This window comes from Colobus angolensis, unplaced genomic scaffold, assembly GCF_000951035.1.
Source record: "Colobus angolensis palliatus isolate OR3802 unplaced genomic scaffold, Cang.pa_1.0 Scaffold62, whole genome shotgun sequence".
Classification (NCBI taxonomy): Eukaryota; Metazoa; Chordata; class Mammalia; order Primates; family Cercopithecidae; genus Colobus; species Colobus angolensis.
In genome coordinates this window covers 1,561,462-1,580,116 of record NW_012119821.1, presented here as the reverse complement: position 1 = coordinate 1,580,116, position 18,655 = coordinate 1,561,462, and the positions used below count along the sequence as shown (strand labels likewise).

At 37.8% G+C, this 18,655-nt stretch overlaps 1 protein-coding gene across 3 annotated transcripts in view; it reads right to left on the bottom strand.

The window, feature by feature from the left end:
- The window catches only part of KCNN2 (potassium channel, calcium activated intermediate/small conductance subfamily N alpha, member 2), a 139,552-nt gene that overhangs the window by 95,414 nt on the left and 25,483 nt on the right, over positions 1 to 18,655 (bottom strand). For 2 of the 3 annotated variants that reach the window (XM_011963649.1, XM_011963650.1), the window contains exon 3: positions 1,119 to 1,537. The exons of the other annotated variant lie outside the window; for it this stretch is intronic. In XM_011963649.1, coding sequence (XP_011819039.1) covers positions 1,119 to 1,537 — 419 coding nt within the window. The remainder of the gene's footprint in view (positions 1 to 1,118; positions 1,538 to 18,655) is intronic. 3 annotated transcript variants of the gene reach the window in all.

Genomic DNA, 18,655 nt, shown 5'->3' with positions numbered 1-18,655 from the left:
TCCCAGCACTTTGGGAGGCTGAGACGGGCGGATCACGAGGTCAGGAGATCGAGACCATCCTGGCTAACACGGTGAAACTCCGTCTCTACTAAAAACACAAAAAAGTAGCTGGGCATTGTGGCGGGCGCCTGTAGTCCCAGTTACTCGGGAGGCTGAGGCAGGAGAATGGTGTGAACCTGGGAGGCGGAGCTTGCAGTGAGCCGAGATCCTGCCACTGCACTCTAGCCTGGGTGACAGAGCGAGACTCCGTCTCAAAAACAAAGATAAGAAAAAATTCTACAAAGACTAACATCTGAACTTTCAACACTCCTAGAAATTTTTAAATCATTCCTGTATCTCTACTGTTAATTTCAACTTGAATTTTCTTAACCAAGATCATGTGAGGGTACGCCGTAACCCATTATGATACAACTCTTCCTGTTTATGTCATAAGTCTATTTTTCTTAAATGGCAAAGTTAACAATTTTAGTGTATAACTGATTAAGATCACTGAGCCACTCCTGAAATCTGAGAATATATGCCTAGATCTAGATCACCAGAGCGCTTCAGACATTAACACAAATACACATTGCCTCTTCTTACTAATTGTTGAAAGTTCAATAAAAAGTAATATGTATACCCATAACCTCCTTATCAAGTAATCATTTGAACACTATTATAAACAAGCACTAAAACAAACAAACCACTTTAAGATATTCCCTAAAGCCCAGGCATCTTGCATCAACACTGTTTCAAAGGATTTCTGTCTCAACAACAAACAATGCTCATAAGCAATCAGGCACGAAAATGAATCAATATTACCATTAAACTCATATTTCCAATAAAAGTGTCCTATACAATTTCTAAGTCTCCAAATTTGGGCACAAAATTATAAAGGCAGCCCTCTACTGAAAACTGAATTAGAAAGAAAACACACAAGCATGAAGGCATTTGCTTTATGAAAAAAATCTACAGAAAACTTTTGTCACAGTCATTTCAAAGAAGCCTGTCAGAGAATGCAAAATTTTCAAAAGTGAGACACTACACGTCTCAAGTCTAAAATGTTTTGTTTTTTTTTTTTCTTACTTGTGAAGATACCATATGGTAAATTACGTTCTCAGGAAAAGAAACAAACTTACCTTTCACAAGCTCGGACAGTCCATGCGGCAATTATCCATAATGAGATACTAAAAACCAAGAGTACAGTTCCTGGGCATATAGTCATTAAAGTCTTCATAACAAAACGTGTATTGAAGTTTATCTTATTAAGTGCTCCAATGCTTCTAGAGGAGGCATCAGTGAAAAGTTTGCTATGTAAAAGCATGACTCTGGCAATCAGATAGAGTCTTAAGAACATTGGTATAGATAAAATAATATCCACATCAGCGGTGGTTGTGGATGGGGCATAGGAGAAGGCAAGCCGGGCCGTCCATGTGAACGTATAATTCCCAGGTATGGGATGAATAGCACACACCAGTATTTCCAAGCAGATGAAGAAAATACGCTCATAAGTCATGGCTATTCTCCAGTCATCTGCTCCATTGTCCACCATGAACAACTGAAAAAATAAAGTAGAAAATCAGCTTCAGTATGGCATGAATGCTCCACAAGTGTTAGTGCAGATTTTAAAAACACACAACAGATGACTTTCAGCAATCATGGCAAGCTAAAGGTTATAACTTTTAAATGCTAGCCAGGTACGCTATTTTTAGTAAAGGGTATTGGTATTCATTTTGTACAAATTAAATTAAAAACTTGCTACTCAGGAGCTAAAACTGTTTTGAAGTTCACGTTCCTGGACAATCATACAAATAACATCATTTTAAAACAGGCGCTTGGACCTATCAGTTATGAAAACCCCCTCAGATGAAGTCGAAATGGACTCGCCTTATAACAAGTTGTTTTCCTCTTTCAGTCTGGATTTAAAGCCTTACACAACTCTAACTATATTCTCAGTGAAATCTATTTAGGGTGCCTCTGAAATCAGTTATACCCTATAATGCAACAACACATGAGCGTTCTTACAGGAAATCTTATTCTTGGCTTCAGAGAAAATCACAAAGGACCACAGACAAATGTGGCAGAAACATTCCTTCCAGTTTCCCCACGACTACTCTATTTTCTGTCTCTTTTCTTCTATTTGTCCATAGCCTTCCCTTGAATTATTCATTTATTTCCAATCTTTATTTAATAAAGATCCCCTTTTCTTCCTGTTTCTGTCGTTCCTCACGCCACAATCAATGAAAACAAACAAAAATTTTTAAGAAGAAAAAACCAGAAAGAAAGCAAAGTAAATAAATAGATATATAGATAAAGAGTAAAAGGGACAGAAAAGAGTATCTTCCTCTCTTCCCTGGCTCTCTGTAAACAAGTCCTCCAGGCCCTGGCAGTCTAGAGACAACCAGAAGCATTTGGAAATGTGTCGTGGCTTTTCTGACTGCCACAAGGACTTGCAAGGGATACTGACATTTAGGGCCCAGAAGCCAGGGGTGCCAACCATGCTGCAGTGCTGAGAGTCCCATGTATTAGGAAGACCTTTGTTTTGAGAAGCTATACATATTCCAAAGATACTGTCATTGCTGTCTTTGGAAATTACTACCAGGGACTATTACAAGTCACACAAATAAAAGAGTACTGTTCTTTAAATCTACATTTCCATTCTTACAAAAAATGTTATTATTCAGCTTCATAGTCTACTTTCTTCACCAAACTTGGCCCTGAATGACCCGGCAGTGTGCAAAAATCAAATCCACTTCCAAATGGGCTAAGAATCACCAAGACTCCAAATAGTCAAAAGCTGTGTGGCAAAGTCTCAGCTGAGTTCCAATAAAGTTATTCCCCATAATGTTCTGGACAACACTGCAAACTCAAGATAAATACCTTTTAAGGTATTTATCTGATAAAGAAATGTCAATCTGGATTTATCACTCTGATATACTGCTTACAAAGAGCCTCCTCCTTCTAGGACTGGCCCTCCTTCCATTCTCCCCAATGCACTTGCTCCTCTCACCTCACTCTACTCTCTTTTTTTCAGCCCCCTTTTCATTACCCCTCTGCTCACTTCCCTAACCGGGCTGGTTCTCTCTATTGAGTCTCACTCCTTCAACCATAATCCTACTGCCATTCTCAGCAGCATCACCCTTTACCTTTAGGTGATCCTGTCCAGGTAACTCCCAGTCTGGAACCTGATATCCAGGCTGCTGCAGGTGGCCTACGGCCAACCACCCACCTGTGTCTTCAAGCTCAGTTGAACCCTTAGAATCACCTTGTGATCATTCCCACACCCACCATGGGTTGTTTTCCTTGAGGGCCACCACTGTTTCCCTTTTTCTCAGCACGCACATTCCCCACAGTATCAGAGGAAACACCCTCTATTTGATGCTTTAGCCACAATCTTACCTACAGCCACACCCTTTCCTCCTTATTTCCCTTCTCTTTTGCTTCATGTGTCTAAAGCAATGTTTCACCAAAATCCAGTTCTCCTGCATCAATAGCCTATAGTCTAGTTCCTGGACCTCTTTTCTCTCAGCAGAGTCTACAAAGTCAAACTTCTACTGTTTACTAAAAACAAAACACCCAAACAAAGAGAACCAGGACTGGCTCCACGCCTAGTCTAGGCTGTGTTTGGTTTTTCACTTCATTCTCAATCTCCAGGCAGATCTTGCTCCCATTAGCCTACCAAGACTACTCTTGCTAAGGTCACTAAAGACACCTTCATTGTAAAATCCGATCCTTCCATCTTAATTATTATCTTATTTGTCCTGTCATTCCTGCTTCCCTAAAAATGATCTCTTTCCTTGGCTTCTGTGACATGTTGCTTTTTCCATCTGCTGCAACTCTTAAGGATCTCACTGTCTGTCTCTCCATTCTGTATCCCTACTTGGTATGGTTTGGATGTGCCCCAACAATATTAAGCATCACACTACTGGAGTCCCTCTCTGACTCTTCTCTCACTCTCTACTTCCCTGGGTGGTCTGATCCTTCACTCTCCATAACCAGATTCCTCCTATTGGAGACCATCTTCCATTTTCTAATAACCTTTTTAAAATGTAATTCAAGATTAACACCATTCAAAGGCCCACCATGGCCTGATGGGTGAAATCTAATCTATACCCATAGCATACAAGCCATTCTGCGATCTGGTTTTGCCTATCTCTCCAACTTCATTGCCTACTATTCTACTTACATCTCCCTATGGCTGGAGATTCCAGAACACACCACCTAATTACGCTTCTGCGTCTTTGTACATTCTGTCTCATGGCCTGGAAAGCCTCTATCTAGCAAATTTGTATTTCTTCAAGATCACATCACCTCCTCTAGCATGCAGTAGATACCCTATAAAAATCTGGAAACTCCCTCCTTCGTTCCACCATGATCCTCTTATGTGCCTCTTACTGATGCTGTCACATAAAGGACAATAAAAAACTTCTTCATAAGATTGTCTCCCCTACGCGTTAGTGAGACTCCATGTCTACCTAGTGGAGGATAAGAAATGCTGGATAAATAAATCTCCTTGTTATTTCTTAGTTAACAGTGACTATCCTAATCACTGGATAGGTCCTGATATCAATTAAATGTGCTTGTGGAAGCTGAGAATACCAAAGCATAATGCAAGTGAATGTACAACACATTCACCTAAATAATAAGTCATTGCAGCAGCATAATTTTGCAGTTCCACAGAGTCCAGACAACTTTCCTCTTTGGTAACTTCTGCAGAAAAATGTTCCATTACATAGTTGTTTTCTACTACCAACGGTCTTAACACCTGAAATGATTTTATTTTTTTATTTTATCATAACATATATTTTAATGCTGAAATTGAGGAAAAATATTTGCTTGTATTTTCTACATAATCCTGACCCTCAATGTTGCTTGTTTATTCATTTATTTGTCCAGTATACTAAATGCTATGTGGCAGGTATTGGTCTACATACCAGCCATACAGCAGCATTTATGACAAACAGAGAATCTGCCCATTGAAACTAACTTTTGCTAGGAAAAAAAAAAAGAACGAAAGAAAAACAACATAGTCAAGAAAGCAGACTTAAAGAAATGGAATAAAGTAATTATGCTTTTGGACACTGTTATGAAGGAAAGAAACAAGAGATGAAACAGAGAATAATATATTAGAGATGACAGTAGATGTGGTCATCAGGGAAAACCTCTGGATAAGTACCATTTGATGTAAGATCTGGACTAAGAGAAAGGCCAGTCCTGTAAACAACCAGGGGAATAATATTCTAGGCACAGGAAACAGCACATGTAGACACCCTGGGCTTTATAAAAGCCCTAGCATGCATAAAGAAATGAAGGAACAGCAGAGTGGCTGAAATTTAATGATCAAGGGGCAGCATGAAAGGAGATCAGTTTGCAAATAAGTTTGAAGAGACCAACTGGGACCATATAAGCAGGCCTTTGTTGACCATGGTATCCAGACAGGATTTCAATCTAAGCCCAGTGGGAACCCACTGAAGGGTATTAGGCAGAGGAATGATGTCATCTGATTTATAGCCTGAAGAGCTCATCCATACTGCTCTGGGGAAAACAGGGTGAAGAGGGGCAAGTGTGGAAGGAAGGATAAAAGTTAGGAAGCTCTACTGCATTTGATTGGTTGTGGTACCTTATCACCTCATGGAAATGCAGACAATGAGTGCATTGGACATAAAGTTTGGAGTTCTTACAACATCCCAAATTCTCAGGGTCACAGCTAAAGCTATGTTAAGAGAAAAGTTTATAGCACTAAATGCCCATGTGAAAAAGTTAGAAAAATCTCAAATTTAAAACATAACATCACACCTACGGAAACTAGAGAAACAAGAGGAAACCAACCCAAAAGCTAATAGAAGACAAGAAATAACCAAAATCAGAGCTGAACTGAAGGAAACTGAGAAGCAAAAAACCATATAAAAGATCAACAAGTCAAGGAGTTGGCTATTTTCAAGAATAAATAAGATAGACCACTAGCTAGACTAATAAAGAAAACAGAGAAGATCCAAATAAACACAATCAGAAATGACACCAACCACACAACCACAACCACACAGAAATAAATAAAAAACCAACCAACCACACAGAAATAAATAAAAAAATACAAATAAAAAAAATAAATAAAAAACCACCAACCACACAGAAATAAATAAAAAAATACAAACCCTCAAAGGCTACTATGTACATCTCTACGCACAAAAGCCACACAACTCAGAGGAAATAGAAAAATTCCTGGAAACATACAATCTCCCAGGATTGAACCGGGAAGAAATGAAATGCCTGAACAGACCAATAACAAGTTCCAAAAGGAAATCAGTAATAAAAAGCCTATCAACCAGAAAAAGCACAGGACCAGAGGAATTCACAGCCAAATTCTATCAGATGTATTAATGTAAGTAAGAGCTGATACCATTCCTACTGAAACTATTTCAAAAAATTGAGACGGAGGGACTTCTCCCTATCTCATTCTAGGAGGCTAGCATCAACCTGATACCAAAACCCGGCAGAGACACAACAAAAAAATAAAACTTCAGGTAAATATCCTTGGTGAACGTTGATGCAAAAATTCACAACAAAATACCAGCAACCAGAATCCAGCAGCACATCAAAAAGCTAATCCAACACAATCAAATATGCTTTATCTCTCGGATGCAAGGTTGGTTCAACATATGTAAATCATTCAACATGATTTATCACATAAACAGAGGTAAAAACAAAAATCACATGATCATCTCAATAGATGCAGAAAAAGTCTACGGCCACACCACCCTGAACACACACAATCTCGTCAATACATGCAGAAAAGGCTTTTGGTAAAACTCAACAGGCCATCATGTTAAAAACCCTGAACAAACTAGACATTGAAGGAACATACTTTAAAATAATAAGAGCAATCTATGACAAACCCCTAGCCAACATCATGCTGAATAGGCTAAAGCTGGAAGCATTCCCCTAGAAAACTCGCACAAAACAAAGATGTCCTCTCTTACCACTCCTATTCAACATAGTACAGGAAGTCTTAGCCAGAGCATTCATATAAGAGAAAGAAATAAAAGGAATCCCAACAGAAAGACAGGAAGTCAAACTATCCCTGTTTGCAGGTGATATGATTTTATACTTAGAAAACTCCATAGTCTCTGAACAAAAGTTCAATGATTTAATAAACAACTTTAGCAAAGTTTCAGGAAACAAAATTACTCTATAAAAATCAGTAGCATTCCTACACACCAACAGCATTCAAGGTGAGAGGCAAATCAAGAACACAATCCCATTCATAATAACCACAAAAAGAATAAAATAGCTAGGAATACAACCAAACAAGAAGGTGAAAGATCTCTGTGATGAAAATTACAAAACACTGCCCAAAGAAATCAGAGATTACATAAACAAATGGAAAAGCATTCCATGTTCATGGATAGGAAGAATCAGTATTATTAAAATGGCCATATTGCCCAAAGCAATTTACAGAATCAGTGCTATTCATATCAAACTGTCAATGACATTCTTCACAGAAATAGAAAAAACTATTTTAAAATTCACATAGAACCAAAAAAAAAAAAAAAAAAAACCTGAATAGCCAAAGCAATCCTAAGCAAAAAGCAAAAAAAAAAAAAAACAACCAATACTGGAGGCATCACATTACCCAACTTCAAACTATACTACAAGGCTACAGAAACCACACAGCATGGCACTGGTACAAAAACAGATATAAAGTTCAATGGAGCAGAAATATAGAGTTCTACACAGTGCAGACATAATGCCACGCATCTACAACCTTCAACAAAATTGACAAAAACCTAGCAATGAAGAAAGAATGCCCTATTTGATACATGGTACTGGGAAAACTGGCTAGCCACATGCAGAAGACTGAAACTGGATCCCTTCTTTATACAATATACAAAAATCAACTCTAGATGTGTTATAGACTTAAATGTAAAACCCCAAACAATAAAAACCCTGAACTATAACCTAAGAAATATAATTCTGGACATAGGACCTGGAAAATATTTCATGATGAAGACACCAAAAGCAATTGCAACAAAAACAAAAATTGACAAATGGGACCTAATTAAACTAAAGAGTTTCTGCACAGCAAAGGAAACTATGAACACAGTAAACAGACAACCTATAAAAAGGAAGAAAATATATGCAAACTATGCCTCTGACAAAGGTCTAATATCCAGCATCTACAACAAACTTAAACAAATTTACAAGAAACAAACAACCCCATTAAAAAGTAGGCAAAGACATGAACAGACTCTATTCAAAAATAAGACATACATGCAGCCAACAAGCATATGAAAAAAATGCTCATCATCACTAATTATCAGAGAAAGGCAAATCAAAACCACAATGAGATACTATTTCACACCAGTTAGAAAGGCCATTATTACAAAGTCAAAAAATAACAGATGTGGCCAGGTCGCGCCTGTAATCCTAGCACTTTGGGTGGCCGAGGTGGGCAGATCACCTGAGGTCACGAGTTCGAGACCAGCCTGGCCAACATGGTGAAACCCCATTTCTACTAAAAATATAAAAATTAGCCAGGTGTTGTGGTGTGTGCCTGTAATCCCAGCTACTCAGGAGGCTGAGTCAGAAGAATCACTTGAACCCAGGAAGCGGAGGTTGTAGTGGGCCAAGATCATACCACTGTGCTCCAGCCTGGGCACAAGAGCAAAACTCTGTTTCAAAAAAATAAAAAACTAACAGATGCTGGTGAAGTTGCAGAGAAAAGGGAATACTTACACACTTCTGGTAGGAATGTAAATGAATTCAGCCACTGTGGAAAGCAATTTGATGGATTTCTCAAAGAACTTAAAACAGAATTACCAGTAGACCCAGCAATCCCATTATTGAGTACATACCCAAAGGATTATAAATCATTCCACCATAAAGACACACGCATGTATATATTCACTACAGCAGTATTCACAATAGCAAAGACATGAAATCAACCTAAATGCCCTTTATTGGTAGAGTGGATAAAGAACATATGGTATGTGTACACTATGGAATACTGCACAGCCATAAAAAGAATGAGATCATATCATTTGCAGCAGCGTAGATGGGACTGGAGGCCATTATCTTAAATGAACCAATGCAGGAATAGAAAATCAAATACCACATATTCTTACTTCTAAGTGGGAGCTAAACAGTGAGTGCGCTTGGACACAAAGAAGGAGATGATAGACATCAGGGCCTGCCTGAGGGTAGAGGGTGGGAGGAAGGTGAGGATCAAAAGACTACCTAGGCCGGGCGCGCTGGCTCACGCCTGAAATCCCAGCACTTTGGGAGGCCAAGGTGGGCGGATCACGAGGTCAGGAGTTCGAGACCAGCCTGGCCAACATGATGAAACCCCGTCTCTACTAAAAATACAAAAATTAGCCGGGTGTGGTGATGCATGCCTGTAGTCCCAGCTACTCTAGAGGCTGAGGCAGGAGAATCGCCTGAACCTGGGAGACAGAGGTTGCAGTGAGTCGCGATTGCGCCAATGCACTCCAGCCTGGGCGACAGAGCAAGACTCCATCTCAAAAAAAAAAGAAAAAAAAGAAAAGACTACCTATTGGATACTATGTTTATATGCTTATTACCTACATGATATAACCCAAACCCCCCGAGACGCAATTTATCTATATAACAAAGATGCACATGTACCCTTGAACCTAAAATAAAAGTTTTTAAAAATCCATTTAATAGAGGCACACATAAAGTTTTCAATTCTTCCACAAAGAAAACTGCTGTATGGCATAGAAAAACACCTAAGTAATGTTCTCAGTTTCTCCCTCTTAATTAGTTTTCCTAGTCTCCCTTAAGAAAACAAAAGCCCTTTCTCCTGATTCACCAAATAACAAAATACTGACTACCATCTAAACAACAACAACAACAAAAGTAGAAATCTTGTCAGAACTTGCTGATGGACCGAATGTGGGAGCAATGAAAGAGAAGATGCAAACATGGCTACTGTCTTTCTACCCTGAGAAACAGCGGATGGTAGTGCCATTTCCTGGGTACAATGGGCCCAGGGCTGGAGAGAGGCCAGGAATGTAATAAATAAAAAGTTTCATTTTGGCCACTTACATCTGAGTATATACGCCAAGTGCAGGTCACTCAGAAGAGAAGTCTGGATTATTGAAGTAAATTTCAGAAAATTGTTATTTGGGTAATTTTATGAGATCAAAGGAAAAATCAGACAAAGTGAAAAGAACAAAACCGTACTCAAGGCCAAGTCCTGAGGAAACCCAAATGCCGAGGATATTTGGAAGGTCAGGACATAACAGGGTCTGAAAAGCAGCAGGCGGTGAAGCAGGGAGGAAAGAACTGTCCTAGGAGACCAGGGTAAGTGCTGTCAATTAAAAACTGTACAGTGGTATTTACCAGGTTGAGAGATATGTTAATGCACTCAATTCTATAAAGAAAATGACAACATTCTCAACATCACGGGTGTTCAACACTCATACAATGTCAAGTATGAAAATCTAACTGTAGAAATATTCTGATTACATTCCATATTATCTTTAGAATATACATGATCTAAGTTCACTTCTAGGGGAGTTAAAGTAATGAGAAGAACTAATATTATTTAGTTCTTCTATAGTTATTTTCAATTCTGAGGCTGTTAAGAGAAGAAAGATTTTAGGTCAAAAGAACAGTTTAATCTACCTTAATTCTAGGGGATGGTTAACAGTCTTGGCCAGAGGTCTAAAGTAACTTGAAGGCATAATGCTGAATATGCCCTCAGAATATGTCCCACCACGAGCATGAACTTTCCAGTGCAACTGTTTTGTATTTGCTCAGATAACCAAATATAATATACTTCAAGCTCATCATCACAGATTAGTGAGCACTGACCAGCCATCGATGAAGAGGGGCTGGAGTTTAGCAGGAGGGGCCTGTCCACAAAGAGGTAACCTGTGTGCACCAGAAGGAGCTCGGCTGCAGAACCCCTCTCCTATCTACCTTCTGCATGTGCTTTTCCTCTGCAATGTAACTGCAAGCTCTTGCAGTCTGGGACAATTCATTAAACATCTTGGGTTTACTTTCTAGAAAATAATCCAGGGCATTGCTCAGCATAAAACTGGGGCTTAAAAATTACACACTGAAAAAAATAATTTTAGTCATGTATTTGTTAGGAAAGTAAGTAGAATAGCCAGGAAAATTCTGAAAAGGAAGAGTAACAAGGGAGAAGCAGCCACATAAATTTTAAAACAAATTAAAAATTAAAACCAGGTGGTACTGGCACTTAATATAACCGAAAGCCCGATGGAACAGAACAGAAAGTCTAAAATAGACCCAATATACTGGGAATTTCATAATACAAAGGTAGACTCTCAATCAGTGGGGAAAATGTAGCTTATGGAAAAATGATTCAGAGACAACTAAGTAACCACCTAGAGAAAGGCAGAGTTAAACCCATGCCTCATACCCATACCCAAAAAAAATTCTAAGTGTTTGAAAGATCTAGATATGAAAATGAAAATACTAACATATTAAAAGAAATCAGGTAAGAATTATGCTGTAACCTTGGAGAAAGGAAGGTCTTTTTACACAAACTTCAGAGACTTAGGATAAAATACTGCATTTTATCTTTTAATGTATTTAATGCATTTGACTGCATTAAACTTTTGTTTTCTGCAACTAACTAAAGCTACAATAAAGAGAGTAAAAAGACAAACACCAAACCATGGGGAAAACGTTCACAACACCTATCACAAAGGACTAATCTCTCTAATACCCAGAAGTTCCTAAACATTAAGGAAGAGACAAGCAGCACAGTAGAAAAATGAATGCAGGATACAAGCCTTAGGTCATGGAAAATGAGATAAAAAGGGCTCTTAAACTTATAGAAACAGATGCCCAACCTCAATCATAAGAAGAAAATGAGATACCATTTTTTGACCTGTCAGATTGAATAGGCAGTAAAAGTTTTATAACATGTTATACCACTGAATGTATGAGGAAACAGTACTCACATATATCTCAGGCAGAAGTGTAAATTGGTACAATCTGAGGAGAGCAATTTATCAGGCTATAAGCATACATTCTCTTTGATAATGTAATTCAATTTCCTTAGAATAAAATCTGTCATATCAATATATTTGCAAGAGTGAAAAATAGTGAATGTACATGATTATTTGTTGCAGCATTGCTTGTATATTAGCAAAAAACTGGAAATAATATGAATAATCTAGCAGGGAAATGGGTTAAATGAATCATGAATGGCCACAAAATGAATAGTATGCCATTAAACAAAAGACGAAGAAAGGTGTTATATGCTATTAAAAAGAGGTATCAGGTAAGTACTGAGTTTTTTTTTAAGCAAAGTATATGCTATTATTTGTGCAGATCTGTTAAAGGGGAGATGGTATATTTGTATTTGTATGTGCAAAAACTATCTCTGAAAGAATACTCCAGAAATTAATGATAAAAGTCACTTAGGGAAGGAGAACTGAGTGGTTGGGCACTAGAAATGGATGGGAGACCTTTAATTATGTAATATTTAATGCTTTTTTTTTTTTTTTTTTTACTTTGCAGATGTGAGTAGATGAATGTAAGTTAGTTAATAATAAAAGCAGTTTTTATGGTTAAAAAACAGAGGAGGGAAGAATGAGAATAAACGAGGTTGTCAGACATCCAAATAAATCCTAACAGTATACATGTACACAACTTCAAAACTAGAAAGTAATCACTGACTTTCTAAATGACAGTGTACACAGCCAAACACACTGAATCAAACTTACATCTAAAACATTCTGCTTACTAAGACAAAACCTTGAGCCATTATGTTACATAACTGTTTTCAACAGCATGAACAAAAATAAATAAGATTTCTTGGTTAACCTTTAAGCCAAATATTCAATAAAACCAAGCTCTCTTTTTGTCATTCACTTACTGAATGCTTCTGTTTGTAAGGTTCTGTGGATACAAGGATTAAAAAGCCTCTCAGTTTTTGATGCGGAAGAGCAATATACATGAAAGATTTACATTTAAATTTACATCCAAATATTTCCTTGTGGTAAGTACTACAACAGAGAAACAAAGAAAATGCTGAGGAAATACAGAGGAGGTCAGAGGAGGCTCCATCATGGAACAGTATGTGGTGCTTTTCCCACCAGAATCTTCACATAACCCATGACAAGGAACTTTCAATATCATTTTTAGGACATTTTTGGGATCATGACCTCAAACAAAAATGCACAGAAATGTATTCATTCAAAAAAGCAAAAAAGCCTCCTTCCTTAGAAACTAGCATTTGGATGTAACAAAGTGAAAACACACACACACACACAAGAAAAAACACTACAGAAGAAAGCCAAATAATGAGGTTTTCCTTATTAATGTGTTGCTAGGATTCAGTCAACAAAGAAGTGAGACTACAGTTGCCCATCACAGACCATGTCAAAAGAAAAACAGAAAGGGAGAGATGACTTTTCAATGGTCTCACTGAGATTTTGTCCAAGATCCTCAGCCCAGAACTGCAGGAGGGAAAAAAACAGAAGAGCTATGTTCAGAAATCACCAATTCTGAGCAAAACTCAGAAGAAACGAGCAAAGCTGATGCTTGTCATTCCCTTACCATCCATCCTGGAACCTTCCTCTCTCTTGAAGCCTCATGCCCATTCCAGCAACCCTGTTCACTCTTGCCACCCCGAAACTTCTCTGCATCCAAGGAGGAGGAATGTGAAACTAATTAAGTATTCATCACTGAATTGTCAACTCCTCTCTGGGAGAAAAGCATGAAGAAAAAACTTGTTGGAATGCAGAAAACTAAGGCTTAGATCCTAGATATGCTACTAACTTGTTATATGACCTTGGGAAGTCATTCAAACTTTGCTGACCTTATTTCTGCTATCTGTAAAAATGGAGATGTTATTTGCTGTTTCAGAAAGTCATTTTAATAATTTTAATAATAAAATGAACATATATCATATGTTGTAGGCAACACTATGAAGTGGCTAACCCAATGGTATTCCCATCCTTCTCTCTTGCCTATCTCCACTACAGAAATATCAGTTTCCCCTGACTCCTTTGCAGTTATGTGTAGCCATATGATGCAGTTCTGATCTGAAATCATAAGCAAAAGGTTGCTTGAGAACTTAGTAGAATATATTTGCTTTTCTGGATTAAAAAAAGACAGACATGGCTGACACAGACCTCTTCCTTCCCTTCCTCCAGCCTTAAATAGAGGTGATACTTGGATCTGCAGCAGCCACCCTGTGACCGTGAAAAATAGACCAAAAGAGTCACAGGAATTCCAGCCCTGATATCTCAAGCCACTGAACCAGCAGCCACCTACCCCATTTGTTAAAGTCACCATCACGTGGATTTTCTGTTACTTGAGCAGCTGAAAGTATGCCTGCATTTAATTTAATAGTCATTAAAGTGCTATGTAAAGATTTATAAAAGAAAAATAACATTTATTAACTTAAAACACTTTATGGGGAGAGCAGCCAACAATGCAAAAGAAATGCATCGCAAACACTGAAATTTAAAGTACAATAACCATTGAGTGGTAGAGTTATTTCTGGGGTGGGTGGCTTTTGTTCATGCCTTTTAAATATCAACCAACTGCTCTGAATATCTGGTAGTGTGACTCATAGGAAACACACACACACACACATTTTGGAGCCAGAGAAGCTTGGATTTAATTTCTGGCTTGACCACTTACTAGCTGAGTGGTTTGGGACAATATATTTAATCTCTCTAAACTTCAGTTTCTTCCGCTACAAGAAAAATAAAAATAAAAATAATATCAACCTTACATGATTAGTATGCGTTAACACCAGCTCTGCTGTCCCTAGTAAAAGCGACCAAATGAATAACTATTAGCATTCCATGGACCTTCAAAGAGGGACAAGTAGATGAATTAAATAACTTGTGATATAAAGATAGGAAAATTAGCCATGGAAGAGGAAGAAGGGAAATTGGCAAGGAAAGACAGATCTAGAGCAACATCAGTATTGGGAAAAGCTCTAGAAACTCCAGCTGCACCTACGTTTGAAAGAAGTATTCTTGTCATTTGCTAAAATAATGAGTTTCTGAAATTGTCTTCTCCTGACTTAGGCAAGAGCTTTATCTACAGGTCAAAAATCCTAGAATCATCCACCAGGATGCAGTGATAGTTAAGGTTATGTATAATAAATCCATGTTCTGCTGCCCTTAAGACTTAATCAGAAACTTACTCCCCTTTCACATGTTTCTTACCACCAGGCCCACACCTTCTGTGGTCCCACAAAAGGCACAGCACGCATGTTGACATATTATCATGCAATTATGTTCACACTCACATTACTTTGGAATTTATGCAAGTTGCCTCTAAAAATTACTTTTGGACTTGTCTGTTAAGATAATCATTTTCCCCTTTTTGGTTCTCTCAACAAAACTGACATCACAGAAAGCACTGTGGTGTATGGATTATGTGTCTTCACTCTAATTGAGTCAAGCAGATCTAGAGCTGATTTTGACATGCCACAAGTGATGAGCTCTGTAACTGCAGAAAGTTACTCAAACTTTCTGAGCTCCAGTTTCATCATCTATTAAGGATGCCTCATCACGGGACTACTAGGATAGTGCTCAACAAATGTGATTTTCTTTCATAATAGTTCACTTCAGCACTGTGTCAAAATCTGGCCTCCAATCAATGTAACCTTAACTATCTACAGGTAGACTAAGGAGGGATGAACACAAAGAAAAACATCACTGATTGTAGCTACTGGAAAGGATGAAAATCAAGGTTAGATGAAATGAGAAATTCAAAGCTCCTCCAAGGTCAGTTTTTACTTATTTTAATGGTTTATAAATTTTGGTATGTATCATCAAATCATTTCTGCAAGAAGATGGGGAACCAGTCATAAATAAAATAAGCCTGGCAAGGCCTCAAACCATGAAATAATTAAATATCAGCCAATGTGTTTGATTCTAAAAGTTTAATCTGAAATGATAAAAACTCTACATTTTCCTTTGAAGCATTACAGTAATATTGCTACATTGCTAAAATGTATTAGCATCACCTTAGTTATTTTAAGCACCTAAAAAGCTGGCTAAAAGCTAGGTCACCATTATTATCTCATTTGCCCTTATAAAGAGTCCAATTAAAGCCCAGGCAATTGAAAGAATTTGGTCATGGTCACAGTGTGAGTTACTGAAATATCTGAAGTTAAAGTTCAGGTCTTCCAGCATTCACATCATTTGATGGGGGCATCAGGCTGAACTGAAAAGTTGGAAGCAAATCAATGTTTATAAAGCAAAAAAATGCTTACCCACTAATTTACATTATGATTTCTCCAATGTCACATCTTCATCGCTGGTCTTAGATGACCTCCTGCTTTCCGGCAAAAGCAAATATTTAAATAAACTTGCACATTACATTCAATGCCCCATGGTAACAGAAATAGACTACGTCCTAGTTTAGTCTTTTTCCAAGTTAGATATTTTTCATTCTGAAAACTTCTTTAACTTCAGTTGTATAGAAACTCAGAGTCCACATGGTATTTGGGATGAAACTTGAAGGCTGTTTTAAAGTATGCTTAACTCACACATGTTAACAGGACCAGGTACCGTTCTAGCCTGTTGTGTGTATTAACTCATATAAAACACAAAGCAATTCCAGAAGGTGTATACTATAATTATCTCCACCTTGGAGAAGAGAAAACTGAGGCTCAGAGGTTAAGGAACTTGCCAGGGTTACACGGTACAGGGCTAGCATATGAAACCAAGCAATCTGGCTTCAGAGCCTGTGTCCATAGTAAGCATACTGCGACTTGTCACGTATTTAGCCAGTATAAAGTCTTTTTAGGAAGAACACAGAGACAATGCCAACGACAACATTAAATGAACCCATATATTCTTGACCAGTTTGGTTATCTAAGGCCCTTGCTTTCAGCAAAGGAGAAACAAACATATACAATGGGGAAAAAAATCCGGTACTTAAAGGAAAACAATTATTACATTAAGTAAATGAGGTATAGCAGTAAGCATTGACAGAGAGGAAAGACACACGCACGTGTGCACACACACACACACGCACACACACCCCAAACCACTAAAAAGCAGATACAAGGTCTCAAAAAATCCAACAGTCTTAACTCATCTAATGAAAAATCAAACATTCTTACATACCTCAATTACCAGAGAACATCACTGTATTACAACACAATGCAAAGCCTCATATTCCAAATAACAGTGTTGACCTCAACAAAGATTCTCTGGGACTTAACTGATTCTCTTTTTGAATGCGGGATAGGGGGGTGGGGTGTTAAATCATTATTTAAATTATGTCTAAATTTTAGAAATATTCCTATCCAGATTATTAAAATAAAAACAAAAATTGATAAAGAGTAAGTCACTGTAAACTTCAAAGTACTAAAACAAAATGATGGTCAGCCTAGAAGTCTATACAGAATTAACCATCTCTCGGGGGGAAAGGGTGAAAGACATTTTGAGACACACACAGATTGAGAACAGAAGTGACTGCTAAGGAGTGCTCTGCCTGCAGCAAGAAGTAAATAGAAACCAGAAAGGAGGAGCTAAAGAAAGAAACAAGTAACCATGCTAGTAAGTCTAAACACAAATTGACCATACATAATTATAATTATCAACATAACCGTATGATTAATTTGGAGGAAGTCAAAAAACCAAGGTAATGAATAAAATGCTGGACATCAATAGTATGATGGAAGGAGGAAGGGAGACAAGAATGAAGGCCTCCAAGGGTTGTTACACTGTACAGAAGAACAGAAATTCTGATCAACCTTAAACATTGTTAAATATACATATTTGCTAAAAATTTAAGAGTAACCACTAGAAGAGGGGATATAAATTGCATAACATCTAAACTGCCAGAGAAAGAAATTAATGTTTAAATACTTCACATCACCCAAAATAAGGAAAGAAAGGCGAAAGATAGAAGCAGTGAAAACATTACGAACCCAAAATAATGTCAGAAATAGGTACAAAAATAACAGTTGCCATAAAAATGCAAATGAACTAAACTATACATCCAAAATATAATGTTGAGTAGAAAAAAGCAAGTTGTAAAATAACAGGTACAGCATAGCATCTATGAAATTGAAAGAATGCAAATACTATATTGTTTATAAATATGATTCTATTTAGTGAACACATAAGAGCATGGACTGGAAGGATACACATGAGTTTCTGAATGGCAGTTGCCTCTACAGACAGAAGGACGGTAAAGAGACTAGGAAGAAAATGAAGGCTATTTCAACTATAATATTCTTTTTCTCCTATGATAAATATTATCTGGGTGGGAACAGAGCGGGAGAGCAAAGCCCTCTACTGCCAACTGGTAAAAAGCTAGAGAGCCTCTGAGAATGAACATCTCTGAAATGTCAGGAAGTCTAGTCTCTGAGTCTCCCTCAGAAACGTCAGGAAGTCTAGTCTCTGAGTCTCCCTCAGAAACGTCAGGAAGTCTAGTCTCTGAGTCTCCCTCAGAGCCACAGGACGGAGGGCCTTTCTCCTGTCCTTTCTAACGTACAACAAAGAGGCTCTATTGGAGCTGAAACCAATGAAGAAGCTACCAAAGGAGAAAGTCACCAGAATGATTCTTCAGGCTCAACTGCTCAGAGCCTTAGCAACTGGGAACACATGCCAGAAGCATGTGATACATGAGCCCAAAGTCTAAGAACAAAAACCACAGGGAATATTTTTTTAGCAGTTTTTAAATTTTTTTC